Genomic DNA, 14,952 nt, shown 5'->3' with positions numbered 1-14,952 from the left:
ATATATATATATATATATATATATATATATATATATATATTTATAATGCGCCATCAATTTTACAGAAAAAAAATTCTAGAAGTGAAGTGGAAGATGAGGTCCTAAAGTATCATTCACGGGACTTCAACGTTGCGACGAGTTTCGAGCGGAAAGCTGATTCTTCATCATCATCCCTGTTTTCTGGAAATTCTATGTACGACCTGCTTTCAATAAGATCAATAAAATAAAATGGAAGATTCGCCATAGCCAGTTTTTCTAAAGCAACTAGAATTAGAACATTTTCGCCATTTCGTGAATAAATGGCCTCCATGCGTGCCATATTTAGCTCAAACATGCACCAATAGGAATCCAAGAAGTGTGACGTCATGATAGCCACAGTTCGTCTGCTGTTGTGAATGGCGTTAGTGATGTTATCAGCAATACCTGTCCCAGGAATAAAGTCACGATTGTGTATACAGAGTTTCAGATTATGATTATCCTCCATCCGCTTCACGAGTTCAATTACAAAACCTCCGTCTTTCTCGGCATATGACACAAAGGCATCAAAATGAAACGAACTGTCAGTCATGCCATCGACATTTTCAACATTATCTCGATATTTCTCTCTTGCTACGTAGTACATATACCTTAGTTTCCACCGGTATCTATAAAGAATGCGACCAAAGGTTGTTGTCAAGGTGATAAATATCAATGACGTCATTATCACTATAGTAACTATGTATGAGGCGCAATGTTTCTCCATAACTTGAAGCAAGTTGTCAATATCTAAAAAATTAGCTTTAAAAGAATTTCTAAAGGTACAAAGATAATCATCAAGGTTCAAGAACTTCACATTTTTAGATTTAGCCATCCATCTTAAGAATTCCAATTGCTCGCAAATACATGTTAACCTATTACCTGTAATATTAACGAGTATTTTTTTGTTCCGTGACAAGGAATCGATTGCATTTTGTGTTTTTTCATCCAAGAACAATAACTGGTTATTTGAGAGGTCAAGTCGCTTAAGACGTTTCACGTTTCCCAGAGGCACAGAAAACTCGCTCAGAGAGTTATCACTGATGTCAATAGTTTCAAGTTCATTGAGATTACGAAAGATGGCTGGAGGCAGTCGAACAATTCGATTGCTTCTTAAGTTCAAAGTTGTCAAATTGACAAGATTTCGAAATATGTTCCCATTGTAGTCATCTTCTAAAACTTTTCCTAAAGCATTTTTGGATAGATCAAGGTAAGACACATTGTTCATACCGTCAAAGAATTGGTCAGAGATAAAATTGCAGAAATTGTTTGATAAATCTATATATCGGACACTGTTTGCTCCCAAAATTGGGCCATTTAATCCATAGATAATGTTGTTTTGAAAATACAGATGAGTAATCTTCGGTGGGCCTAATGATGTAAAGGAAAATTTTTCAAGAGTCATTTTATACATGTTATCGTGAAAATAAAAGACTTCCAAATTAGGCGGAAGATAAAGACTGAGAGTAGACGAGACTTGACTATTTCCCGTAGTCTTTGAGTCTTTGACCGGGTAGTTTGATCTCACAGAAGTCTGCTGCGTACGTGAATCATTGCACACATTTAACAAATCACTATATTTAAGTTGGTGAAAATAAGATTGAAAACTAATATTCAGACTTATCATGCTATGCAAACTACCAAATTCTGCAATATAAAACCCATAACTCAGTACATTGTTAGCTAAATTAAGATGTTTTAAGGATTTCGGCAATGTTGATAAAACTCCGAATTCCAAGCTGTTTATACGGTTGGATGCTAAATTAAGCTGCTCAAGTTGAGTGCTTTTTAAATCCGAAACGTGGTATTTCCAAATTATGAAACTCACTCCATATGTGCACTGAACATTTTCCAAATTCAAAACACGAATTGACGTGGACAAACTTAGGTCATGCGATATGTTAACCAATACTTCAAGGGTCAATTCTTGATTATTAGAAACATCCAGATGGGTAAGACTTTTTGAATTTAAAAAGAAACCTAGTTCGATGGACTTTAGTCCATTGGCGGAGAGACTGATATTGTGTATGGCCTTGTAGTTTGATAACGACGTTTCTTTTATAGTTTCTATAACGTTCCTTGATATATCAAGGTAACGAATATTCCGAGGAAGAGAAAGCGGGAATTCTGAAATGTTGTTACGTGTGAGAATAATTCCGGTAACCTCATCGTTGAATAATGGCGCAGATTGTAGATTCAGGTTTGAACAGTCTGCAAAGAGAATTCCAGAGTCTTCACGTTTATAGCAAGTGCAGTTGTGGTTTGATGAACACTTGAAGGTTTCTTTTTCTGTAAGCATTAGGGCAACCATTGGTAGTGTCCAAAGCACTGGATGTAGAAGAAACACCATTTTCTGAAAGTAAAAAGAAAAAAAAAACCTCTGGTATTTAAAGGTCACACTTTTTTAAAAATTGAAAAATGACTATTAAGGCGTGTAGTATTATTTGTGTGCAATTTATAAATTAATATGCATCTGTTATTTTATTGTAGGTATTTCATTTTTAAATAAATTTTCTTAAGGGAGTCAAATTTATTTTCAAATACGTAAAACATTTATTTAAAACGCTATACATTATTAGACATTTGCTGCATAATTTTGAAAAAGAAATGTACTCCAAACGCCAGTTGTCACGCCAAAGTCCGTTTGTCTGAGCCAAAATCTCATGATATGCTGCCAATACCGACTCCAAAATCCACTGCTAACTTAATAAGATCATTTGGCAGGGTACTAATAGGTTAAATCACGAGTTTTAATTGTGACGTCACAAACGTTTAACGCTGATAAATACAACGTCACAAGCGAAAATCAAAGATCACGCTTGTGGCTGTTACTGTGGCTCTTCCATTAATTGGAACTTACCCATAGGATAATACAGTAATTTTGAGGTATAATTCGCATTTGCGTAAAAGACAAGAAGGTAAAAAAAAGTAAATATAAGCATTAAATCCTTATTTTTTGAAAGATATAGTCTCATAACTGCAACGGTGTGAGTTTTACGTTTAAACGAAATTACAAATAATGGTAACAGAAAGATATGGAGATTTTACTGCAATGTTGGAATATATTTATCTACTAATTTTTTGCATAATGGGGTTTGCATTTTTACAAACTAACTCATCTTATACTGATTCTAAATTTTGAACTATATCCTTAAAAACTGCATCTTTATGAAAAAATATATAGTTAAATAAACAAATATAACTTTTTTTCACACACATTGCAGTAAAAGAAATTTAGATATATTTTTACATGTATATCGGTTTGAAAACATTGCAAATAAAAACCGCTTTATGAATCCGGACTATTTCAATACACGTTTCAGATCGCTAAGGTCCATGTGGTTTTTACGGTGTTCGGCATGGAAAGGATGTTATTTTACATGGTTAATCCATAAGCTTACTAAATTTCATCATTCTACTTTGGGGGTTGAAGTACATCTTTGAAGGAAGTAATTTAATTTTTGTCACAATTTGCAACGTATTGAAAATCGAGCGGAAACTATTTTAGATTCAATATAATTACAATTATCTCATCCTTTAAATTTTCAGAATGCATGATTGTGCTCTTAAAGTTGTTGATTCATATTTAAAAAATGAATATTAAACATAATAAAATGTCTGAAAAATACCATCGTTAAACATTTCTTAATATTTTTTCTCACCCCCCCCCACCCCAAATAAAAATTATATTGAACAAAATTCAAAACGTAAGAATTTACGTTAAGCAATATACATTTCTGTATATAAGACTTACATCTAATTAATTCAATCTGCAGTTTAGAATAAGCTATTACATGTATTAACTTAACAGAAAACCGGAAAAATGGTACCGATGACTCCTTAAATGCCCGAGAGTTTTATATCAACTAGAAATCGTGCATGGACATTAGTTGTTTTTTAGTTCCATATGAAATGGAAAAAAAAAAAAAAACCTTTAGGTATAACCATAAACTTGTTTGTCACTTTGGAATCGGTTTTATTTGTTGTAGGGAGGGGGGTGTTCTTCGATAGCCAATATTTTCCTGGTTCTTGGGGGCCTATCTTGTTGGTTGCAAATTCTTGATGAATTTAAAAATATTAAATAAAAACGTGTGTATACGGGCAAAAATAAGCCACATAAGCCATGCTCTTTGGTTCCCCACAAACAATGTTATTCCACAATACTTCTCCATTATAAGTTCAATAAGCTTACTATATCAGTTTATTATACCTTCACTAATGCTATTAACTCCCTGAAGTGATATATACTGAAGAGAGGCTATAGATAAAAAAAGATACGACTACAGTGAGAACCAGCAATATATCAAAATGATTGAATCTTTTTCAACGATTAGGTGAATCACCCATTTATTTAAAAAAGTGTCTTCCTTTAGAATACTAGTTCCTGGACAAAGTCACCTATAATCACGATTTCTACTTAACTGTGAGATTTTTCCCCGTTACAATTACAGCAAAGTTTAGCTGTAGAGGAAGAGACAGTTGGAATCCAGTGCTACAGTACATCAATTTTGTAAGTACGCAAACAGTGTTATTTGACAATTTTGGTCAACGAATCTTTATATGGCGCGATGTCAAAAGAATTTAAATAAAGAAGGAATAGCTGTTAAAAATAACGTGCTTGCAAATTCTAATTGACAGAATATAAATTTGCATTTGATAGTTTTACAATTTCATTGTATTTAATTCCTGATTGTTTCTTTATCTTTGAAATGTCAAAGGCTTTTCAGGATATTTAGCAAGCGTTGTAATATGGCTAAGATGACGTGTTATGAATAGAATTAAAAATATTCTTTATTAATAATACCAATAAAGACACTTAGAAAACTAAACATAAGAATATGCTTTAAGTTTTTCTTTTGCTTGGTATTTCTACTGACACGTAAATTGATTAAATGATCATGACGACAGGATGGGAGAAAAGGATAAAAAGTGTCCAAAAGACAGTAAAACTAATAAAGACCCGTTTGCAAGACTAATATGTCGAACACGTGTATGACACAGTTGAATAGGAATTTGTAAATTGTTTTTTTAATTAGGAAATAGAAATCATTTGTACATTTAATACTAGTAAAATCTCTTGTTTTTTTTATGTCAGACTCTTTTATATAAGAACTAGACCTTGAACCATGCGTGCACGGGTTGACATTGCATATGATATCGGACATTTACGAAATAGATACATCGACACACCGTATTGTTGACATTTACATAACCAAGATTTAAGCCTATAATAATGCTATTAATTTCACTACACTCTGCTTAGTTAGAATAATCTAACTGTGTCTCTGGACAGGCCATCGCAACAGTAAAAATGTCTCCCAAATACCCGTAATGTAGCAAAAAATTGCAGAATCGCTCCGAAACGATTTTGGAGAAAATTAATGAAGCTGCATTGAAAATAACAGTTAAATTATTTATAACAAACCATTTTGAGACTTTAAATATCTTTCCTTTAAAAGATTTGATTCATTTTTATGAAGAATTCAACACTTTTTCATCAACTTTTTACTTGCTTCGAATTTACACACCATATTGACATTCGAACTCTCGGGATTTTTCATATCAAATGCACTGAGTTTGAGTTATATCCCGTATTTCCAAATTTGCAATGAAAATTTACACTTATTTGTATTATCATTTCTGAGTTTATCCATGCAAATGTCATATTGTGGAAACATAAACCAAAGAGCCTCTCGTGATTTAGCGTGAATGTTATTGCTCATGCGAAAGATTGTATTATCCAAAAAATCCAGGTGATTTCCGAATTTTTTAAAGGAATTTTCGTTGATTATTAATAAGCAAAGCTTAATTGAGAAAAAATAAAAGAATTGGTAATCTTCAGGTACCAATGATGTTTAAAATGTATAAAACAAAAAGTACTCTTCCGATTTCTCGGTATTAAAGCCCAAAAATTCGAGTCTATTATTTTAAAATGGTAGTATAGATTAGTAGGCCGCTACAAATTTAAACACTACATCATAAATCAACACACAAAAGACTTAGACTTCTGTTAAACAAAACTTGATGTGCTTTAGAAATGATTTTAATATTTTTTTTCTCTTCCTTCGTTACTTTATTGTTCTTTATTTTGACAAATCACCAGTATTTCCTTCACCACACATGCATTTTTCAAGAAGATCATGTCAATCGACACCTGGTGTTTTTTATAAAGATATGATAAGAAGGAACTGTCAAGTGGCCACTTATTGCACCAAAAAATATCAAAAATCGACAAATATCATACCTCTCTGTCCTCCAATATTCAGCGTTTTGAATTTCTGTTCTGGGTTCCTGCTGTGATCAATTGCTCGACCACTTGATCAACGGTGCGAAGATTTCTGGGAGGGAAGTAAATCTCTTTCAAATGTTACAAGGTTTTATTCCCACAAAAACTTCAAGTCCTTAGCCTCCTACTCGAGATTAGGAAGATTGCGTTGAATGTAAACTCATATTTAATTTATCTTTTAACACTTCCGGACATTTTACATGTGATAGCGCCTAATCAGGCTCATGAAGATTTTTTTTAGAAAATTCTATTTGATTTATCGTGACATGACATGACATGTACTTCATCATGATATCTAATACTTAATATTAATTCAATTTGTCCACCTTTCTAATATCCTTCCTAGCCAACAAAATATCTACATATTAATTACCGGTAATTATCTGTTGCTTATACTTTGTCAATGACTACGTGAGTAAACCACTCACTCTGTTTTGTCAAAATCAATCAACTATTACACTTTAATTTGTAGAGTGCGATCTTAGAGTGACTTGTTTTCTGAGAGTCTATAAAGTGTAGTGTATATAAATCAAATTTCAGTACATTTTTTTGTATACTTTAAAAATAAAAACAATACGAGAAATTAAAAAATCTGTAGATTGCTTATTTCTCCATATCTATATATACTTTTCATCTTAAGGTGATAAGACATTCTAAAAATAGCTACCCTCGTAATTGACCATCCAAGTTAAATTGACATGCTTTAAAATAATGTAATGTTCAAATAAATAGTCTGTGTTTTAATTTAGTTAGTTTTACTTACAGTGACGATGACTCAATTTGTCCGGCGTATTCTCCAGATGTTGCCTCTCTTTGCCTTTCTGTTTGAGGAGGTACACCCATTAATATGTTCATCTAACCGAAACTGTACCTGTTATTACGATTCCGAAATTCTATTTGCAAACTGTTCAAATCTGCATTTGCAACAGGCACCAGTTTTCAACGACGACGTCTTCGGAATCATTCTCGCCAACAACAGGATCAAAAGGTTTCCGACCCAACTTCCACAAAACACCATTTATCTCGACCTTTCAAATAATTCATTGAGAAACATTGAACAAGCGGTATTGGCAAAATTAAAAAACTTACGTAATTTAAGCCTCTCGCGCAATTTTCTCCAGTCAATTGAATTAGGTTCATTTGTTAACTCTAGAAGTCTGGTTCATCTAGATATATCTCACAATCAGGAACTGACTCTTGAAGTATTGGTCAACATATCACGTGACTTTCGATATTCCACGTCAATCCGTGTTTTAAACTTCGAAAGTCTACAGTGTACTTACGGAGTAAGTTTTATTATTCGGAAATACCATATTGCAGATTTAAAAAGCACTCAACTGGAAAAACTGAACTTAGCTTCCAACCGTATAAATAGTTTGGAGCTCGGAGTTTTATCGACATTACCAAAATCAATTAAACACCTTAATTTGGCAAATAATGATCTGAGTTTTGGATATTATCTCGCAGAATTTGGAAATCTACAAAACATAGTCAGTTTGAATATAAGTTTTCAGTCTTCTTTTCACCAAATATGGACAGAGAATTTTTTAATTAGGTGCAATGATACAAGGCGCAGATCTGTTTGTAGATCTGAGAGATCAACTGATCAGGATGACGGTCAAAAACAAATAAAATGGAACAACTTCTCTTTAAAGCGGCGAATGAACATCAGTATATATTTACCACCGAGAATAGAAAAACTTTATCTGCACGACAACTTGTATAAGATGACTCTTCAAGATTATTCGTTTACTTCACTTGGACCACCATCTTTGACACATGTGTATTTACAAAATAATATTATCTACCAATTGAATGGCCCCATCACAGGTCTGACCAGCATCTATTATATGGACATGTCAAACAATTTCTGTGGCTTTATTTCTAGTTGTTTCTTTGACGACTTTAAAAACATGTCGTATCTCGATCTATCCCAAAATGCATTAGGAGAAGTTCTGGAAAATGATGTTGATGGTCAAGTTTTCAAAAACCTTCTAAAGTTGTCAACCTTAAACTTAGCAAAAAACCGAATTGTTCGACTTCCGACGGCCATCTTCCGCAATCTCAATCAACTGGAGATATTGAACCTCAGCTACAACTCCCTCAGTAACTTTTCTGTACCACTAGGAAAAATGAAACGGCTTAAGCGACTTGACCTCTCAAATAATCAGTTGACGTTCTTGGATGAACAAACACGAACCGCAATCGATTCTCTGTCCCGAAAGAAAACAGTACAAATCAATATGGAAGGAAATAGATTAATGTGTGATTGTGAACGATTTGAGTTCCTAAAGTGGATGAGCCAATCAAAAAACATAAAGTTTAAACATTTTGATGATTACTCCTGTGATTATATCAACTCTAGATTCAATTTTTCGAACATTGACCATTTACTTCAAGTCATGGAGAAGCAATGTGCTTCATACATAATCACTATAGTGACAATGACGTCATCAATTATTATTGTTCTGACCATCACATTAAGTCGCATTGTGCACAGGTACAGATGGAAACTGAGGTACATGTATTACATAGCGAGGGAAAAATACCAAGATAATGTAAAGAAGCCAAGCGGCACGGATGGCGGTTCTTTTCATTTTGATGCATTTGTTTCCTACTCCGAGAGCGACAATCAGTTTACATTTGATCTTGTAAAGCGGCTGGAAGAAGATCATAATCTGAAACTGTGTATACACAATCGTGACTTTATTCCTGGGACAGGTATTGCTGATAACATCACTAACGCCATTCATAATAGCAGACGAACTGTGGCTATTATGACGTCAGACTTCTTGGATTCCTATTGGTGCATGTTTGAGCTAAACATGGCACGCATGGAGGCCATTTATTCACGAAACGGCGAAAATGTTCTCATTCTTCTAATTTTAGAAAAAGCTGCTGTAACAAAACTTCCACTTTCTATTATGGATTTTATTGAAAGCAGGACTTACCTAGAATATCCAAAGAACGCGGGGGATGGTGAACTGTTCGCTTTTCGATCAAAACTTTCTGCAACATTGAAGTCCCATGAATGCGATTTCAATACCATATCTTCCAATGCAGCTGTATAAGATTTAAAAAAAAAAATGTTGTCTGAAGGTTGCAAATGCTTTCTTTATAAAATATTGTTGCTCATACTATGGTAAAGTTTTTAAGTATGGAGTACGTTGTGTTTATTTGTTTAATTTTTATCTTATATTTCTACTGAGCTGATAACATTTCAATAAAGCAAAAATGCTCGTGATAATTGAGTTTAATTTTTGTTGCATCCCATTTGTTCGTAAATCAATTAATGTCCTGATTCCTTACACTCAAACGACCATAGGTAATTTATTCAAAGGGTGTATATACATATAGATGTTGACATTATTGTATGCAATCAAAATATCTTCTTTGAAAAAAAAAATCTTCTGTTTTCTACAATAAAAAAATATTACCATTATCAAACAATTTATATTTATAAATCTGCTGTGGGTGTGTGGGCGCCATGTCTAACTGTACCTGAAGAGAGCCTTAAAATTGGGCTTACTTTTTATTCTCTAACTTAGATACCTGTATAACAGGCCAAACAAATTAAATAGAAACCAATGGAATTTGGTTTATGGGAAAAGTATGAATAAATAAAATACACGTGTTCGATAGACACGTGTGTTACGATAAAAACTTAGATTAAGACATTGCAAGTCAGTCTGTCTATAAGTGTTTTAATGGTTGCATTCAATTCATGGTTTTAAAAAAATTAAATGATTATTTTCCTATGTATTTGAGTAGTAAAAAAAAGTACGTGTATTTTTATTTCAATTTTGCCCTAATATGATGGAAACCATAACTTGAGACAAACTTTAAGTAATTGCGTTTAAAATGACTGTTTAATATGACAAAATCTGTCATCTCTTAAAGAAGCATATCAGGTGAATAATATTTATACGTTTAACATATAACAGTTTGCTATAATCTGTGATTACCTCTAAATAATGTATAAAAAAGTGTTTCGCAGGCACAGGATGTTCATCTGTGTAATATTAGACCTAGGTCTGGTATAATATTTCAATTTAATTTCAATTTGATAAGCATTTTCAAAATGCGCATGTTGAGCAAAGACATCTGCTATAATATATATAAATACCTGCTGATATAGACGCTTACTGTTAGATTACGAATTGATAATGGTAAGTTGATTTTGACAATTTATAAAGTTATCATTAAAATTTCTTATCCGTTTATGAGACTTGACATCATGCCTTATTTTTGGATGAAGATTGTTTAGCTATAACTATACTCAATTAATCGTTAAATAAAAAAAAATCTAAAAGGGTTTATTTTAGAAAATGTTATGTATTAATCTGACACCTCCTTTCTAGCCTATTTTTCTTTATATATAATTGAAACACAAATATGTATGCCACATTCACGTGTGGGTTATGGTTTGTGTATTCAGGAAACGCTAACACATTGGGGCTCATTAAAAAACAATACATATAACCGATACACAAGACGTACCTTTAATTAGAAATAATTATGCAAATTCTACTTATTGTTTACATTCATGTCTATCGTGTTAAATATTTATCAAAAAACAAAACAAACAAACAAACAAACAAACAAACTAAAAATAAATAAATAAATAAATAAAAAGAACAGTTTTTAATTAAACACCACGGGCGCTGCAAATATACCTAATGTAGGACAAAACGAATATACCCCAAAATTCCAACAAGCGAAAACCATTTTTTTTCTGGAAATAGAACTAAAGTAACATTAACCTGAAGTGCATTTTGATATTAACTGCAGATGACTGTAGCTCTAATTCTTGTGATTTTTGTGATGGGCGTACGGGCTGAAACAAACAAGGGAAGTTGTAAAGAAATGCTGCAAGGCTATCTGACAGGACAACTGTCGTCTGCTCTAGGAACGTACCAAATAGAGGCTTTGAAGCGGGAATTCAAGAGTTTTGCCGACCAAATTGAAAATTCAGTCAAGGCAATTAAAGAAAGATCAGAAATAGACACACAAAAGATACGAGGCAATATACATTTATTAAATACAGTTTGAAAATAATAATTGTAAATATTTAAATATTTTAGTTTTACATGTACGTTTTGCTCATTACTTTATTGGCTATTTCAAGAAACCAAAAACAGTATCGTTGTTTACACAAGGTGGGGAAAGAAGACATGTCCTTCAAATGCCGAGTTAGTTCTATCAGGTAAATTTATTTATGAACTTACCTATATCTGACACGTACAAAAATTAAAGTAAAGGTAGGGGGGTTATAGTCTTGCTGGCAAAGTACATTGCCTCGCATGACTACCACATGTTACCCCCTGGCCAGACCCAAACAATCCATAGCACCCTCAACTCTCTGTGGAGCATATAAGCAGAGCTGCCAAATTACGGCGCTAATGCTTTACATTCACATAACCAGCTCGTCTCATGTGCCAAGTACCCATTTTAACCCCTGGGTGGAGAGAGTGCATAAGTGGAGTAAAGTAACTTGCCCAAGGTTACAATGTTACCAAGCTCGAACCCAGGGCTACCGTGTCCAAACCGGTCGACGCTATCAAATGCGCTAACGCCTCTCGCCAAAAATCGTTCGATGTCTTCATTAATTACAATTCAGTCTAGACATTATGTGCCTTAAAAAAAAAAAAAAAAAAAAAAAAAAAAAAAACTTTCTCTTTCTTATTTAATAAAATTACAGTTGAACTTCGGTATCTCGAAAACTGATATCCTGAATACAATGGGTATATTATCGAAGTGATCTGCAAGTATCAATCACTTATTTTTTAAGGATGTTACCCTCGATATCTCAAATACTCGGATATCTTGAAGTTTTAAACAGTCCAATCTAGTTCGAGATAACGAAGGTTGACTGTATAAGTTCAGTATCATATGACGAACATTTCGATGGAATTTGAAGGCTACACTGGCGGTTCTTGGCATGACCACAAAGGAGCAGCAGTTGATCCTCTGTGTTTACCGAGAGATCCGGAGTGGGGGATATATAGCGATGTTTCTGATGAGGGCAGAGCTTTTGTTTATGGTGCGGAATACCAAACATTCGACTCTCCCGAGTACTTGCGCACATGATGTACCGTGTGCTGTTTGTCTTCGTCGAAATAGATCGGTTGTCAAGATGTTTCCAGGTTATTTGAGAACTATGTGTTTGTAATAAATTTTCCAATTGGTAAACATGTAATTTATTTATGTTTGAAATCCATGCTTGCAGCTAAGCTTTTCATATTGCGTATAAAACATGCATCCACGACGTTGTAGCCAGAAAAACGTGTTACAAAGGATGGAAATTGGAGTATCATGGCTATCTAATGGCAGGATATTATAAGCACCCAGCTGGTACAATGTACACCTGTGTTGACGAGCATCCAGACACCTTACATGGAGGACATGCTAATAAAGATGGTAGACTTCTATATCACGTAGAAGCTCGATGTGGTTCCTTAAAGTGTCCACCTTATGTTGAGGGGAGAGAACTTGTCTGTGCCATTTTTTCTAAAGAATAAATATTATTAGTAGAACATTTTATTTTATTATACTTTCATGTTAAATACTGAAATCTGATTGGTTTAGACACAGTTGATAATCTGTTCTATTACCCTCAGCATTAGCAACACACTTAGCGACGGGTAACACAACGAATTGTTACATGCGCGTGAATTATGCGCGTATGGTTCGCCGTAGAATTCACGTCATTTCTATATAAAAGAAGTAAAACATTCTCTACAATTAAGACATTCAGTATGATAAAATAAATGGTGCCTGTTTGGGAGGATAACAGTTGAAATTGACACTTCGCATCGGTTGACAATAGTTTCCTTGGGGTGTCAATTTCAACTGTTACCCTCTCAAACAGGCACTATTTATATAGTGTTTTTCCTCATTGTACATGTATTACGGTAATTTTAATATTTGTTTCGCAGTCCTAATTAAATAAACGAACAATGCTGACAACTTCATTGTTAAATAACTATAAATAGTTTATGCTACTATTTTAATAATGATCATATGCAACGGTATATAACTCCGTTTTGCTAGTAAATAGGCGAGGAATAAAATATAGGGAGTCGGGACATTTCAATCACGTGACTCGTGATGATCACCTTACAGTCATTATAAAACGTAAATCTACAGGCAATAAGCATTGTGGAAGATGAGATGTCACAATTGGTATATAATCTATGAATATGTTAATAAGAATCTCCATTTTGATTTGTGTCCCTCAACAAACAAAGTTTTCAGTTTTTAGTAGGTCGACATATTCTGATCTGTAGAAATTCATAATTAACAGTTCAAAGGTTAGGGAAATTTTAAGTTGTTTTTTTTTTTTAATTTTAGATAGGTAGATGCACAAAATTATAAGTTGTTAATATAATCATATATATATTCTTTTAATTGTTTTGTTAATGAAATAAATACCATAAAAAAATGTTTTCTTTTATAAGTGTTTCAAAACAGAAATTGTCGCAAAAAATCGTTTTGTTTAGTACTTTTTATATACATGTATACAGATCGTTTTTATACAAAAACTAAAGAAAGTCTATTTCATGTTATAAAGTTTTGGAGATTATATGGTGAACAAACAGTAGTGTTGAATATATTTTTTTTTCTTCGGTTGACCTGAAAATTATTGTTATCTCCCCAATGGTTTGACAAATATACCGTATTATACAAAATATATACAGATCAGTAGACACAAGCCGATATCTAAAGAGTTAAATCAATTTTCAATGACAAGGGTGTTTGTGTTCGATTTACATATATAACTATCCTGTCCTAAAAGGACGGAATCAAATAGTTATTTTTTAAAAATATAATTAGAGCCACAGAATACTACAACAAAGTGAGAAAATGAAAGTTTAAACAGCGGGTTTTTGTTTTTTGTTTGTTTTGTTTTGTTTTGTTTTTTGGTGCTATTGCACTTTAAATATAGAAGCACTTGTTTTGGGTAATTTTCGAATATTTTTTAACATTATGACATATTTATTAGTCCATTGTAAATACCTATACTTGATGACTGTGTAGAATATGTTTAATTTACGTTCATTAGGATTTTACTGGGTTCTAAAAAATAGTAACACGTGTTCTTGGAATAGATAACAAAGTACAAATTGTGGGCTTTTCATATGAATATTGAAACCATGTCACAGGTGATGATTGCCTGATTAGCTGCAATAATGTGAGTCTCGTTCAACCAGACGACCAGTAAATCTCCGACGATCTGAGCGAGACTGCAACAATGAAAACCTTTCCGTAATGGTGCAAGTGCGGAAGTGCGTGATTTATTCCCATATCAGGCACGTAGCATCGTTTTTGAAAGTAGGGAGGGGGGGGGGCAGACTCATCCAAAATCTTGACAAGCAAAAAAGCAAAAAAAAAAAAAAAAAAAGGGAAATTTAAAATTTCCCAAAATCTTCAAAATCCTAATCCGGGGGAGGGGGGGGGGGGGGGCTGGCTGGCGTAGTATATATCTTCAATTTCATATTAATTTTTTATATACTCCCAAAAAAGTGGGGGGGGGGGCAACTCCATGATATTTCAATTTTTTATATGTAAATTTAAAAAAAATTGTTGCTGCGAGAAAAAAGTGCCCCCCCCCCCCCCCTGGCCCCTTCTGATGCTACGTGCCTCCATAT

The 14,952-nt window shown here is 33.3% G+C and overlaps 2 protein-coding genes and 1 pseudogene across 2 annotated transcripts; 2 read left to right on the top strand and 1 right to left on the bottom strand.

Annotated features, from left to right (window-relative positions):
• Positions 1 to 53: 53 nt before the first annotated feature.
• On the bottom strand, positions 54 to 7,205 carry LOC128172161 (toll-like receptor 4). The gene is made up of 3 exons (XM_052837937.1): positions 7,065 to 7,205; positions 6,260 to 6,353; positions 54 to 2,368 (listed from the first exon to the last, which is right to left on the bottom strand). The coding sequence occupies exon 3, from the start codon at positions 2,363 to 2,365 to the stop codon at positions 110 to 112; it is 2,256 nt and encodes a 751-aa protein (XP_052693897.1). The 5' UTR covers positions 2,366 to 2,368; positions 6,260 to 6,353; positions 7,065 to 7,205; the 3' UTR covers positions 54 to 109.
• On the top strand, positions 4,433 to 9,525 carry LOC128172158 (toll-like receptor 4). Its single transcript, XM_052837935.1, has 2 exons — positions 4,433 to 4,525; positions 7,067 to 9,525. The coding sequence occupies exon 2, from the start codon at positions 7,072 to 7,074 to the stop codon at positions 9,370 to 9,372; it is 2,301 nt and encodes a 766-aa protein (XP_052693895.1). The 5' UTR covers positions 4,433 to 4,525; positions 7,067 to 7,071; the 3' UTR covers positions 9,373 to 9,525.
• A 1,567-nt stretch (positions 9,526 to 11,092) lies between these two features.
• On the top strand, positions 11,093 to 12,822 carry LOC128172178 (uncharacterized; annotated as a pseudogene).
• The last annotated feature ends 2,130 nt before the right edge of the window (positions 12,823 to 14,952 follow it).

The sequence above is a fragment of the Crassostrea angulata genome, chromosome 2 (assembly GCF_025612915.1).
Source record: "Crassostrea angulata isolate pt1a10 chromosome 2, ASM2561291v2, whole genome shotgun sequence".
NCBI classification, from domain to species: domain Eukaryota; kingdom Metazoa; phylum Mollusca; class Bivalvia; order Ostreida; family Ostreidae; genus Magallana; species Magallana angulata.
This window is presented reverse-complemented; position numbering and strand designations above follow the sequence as displayed.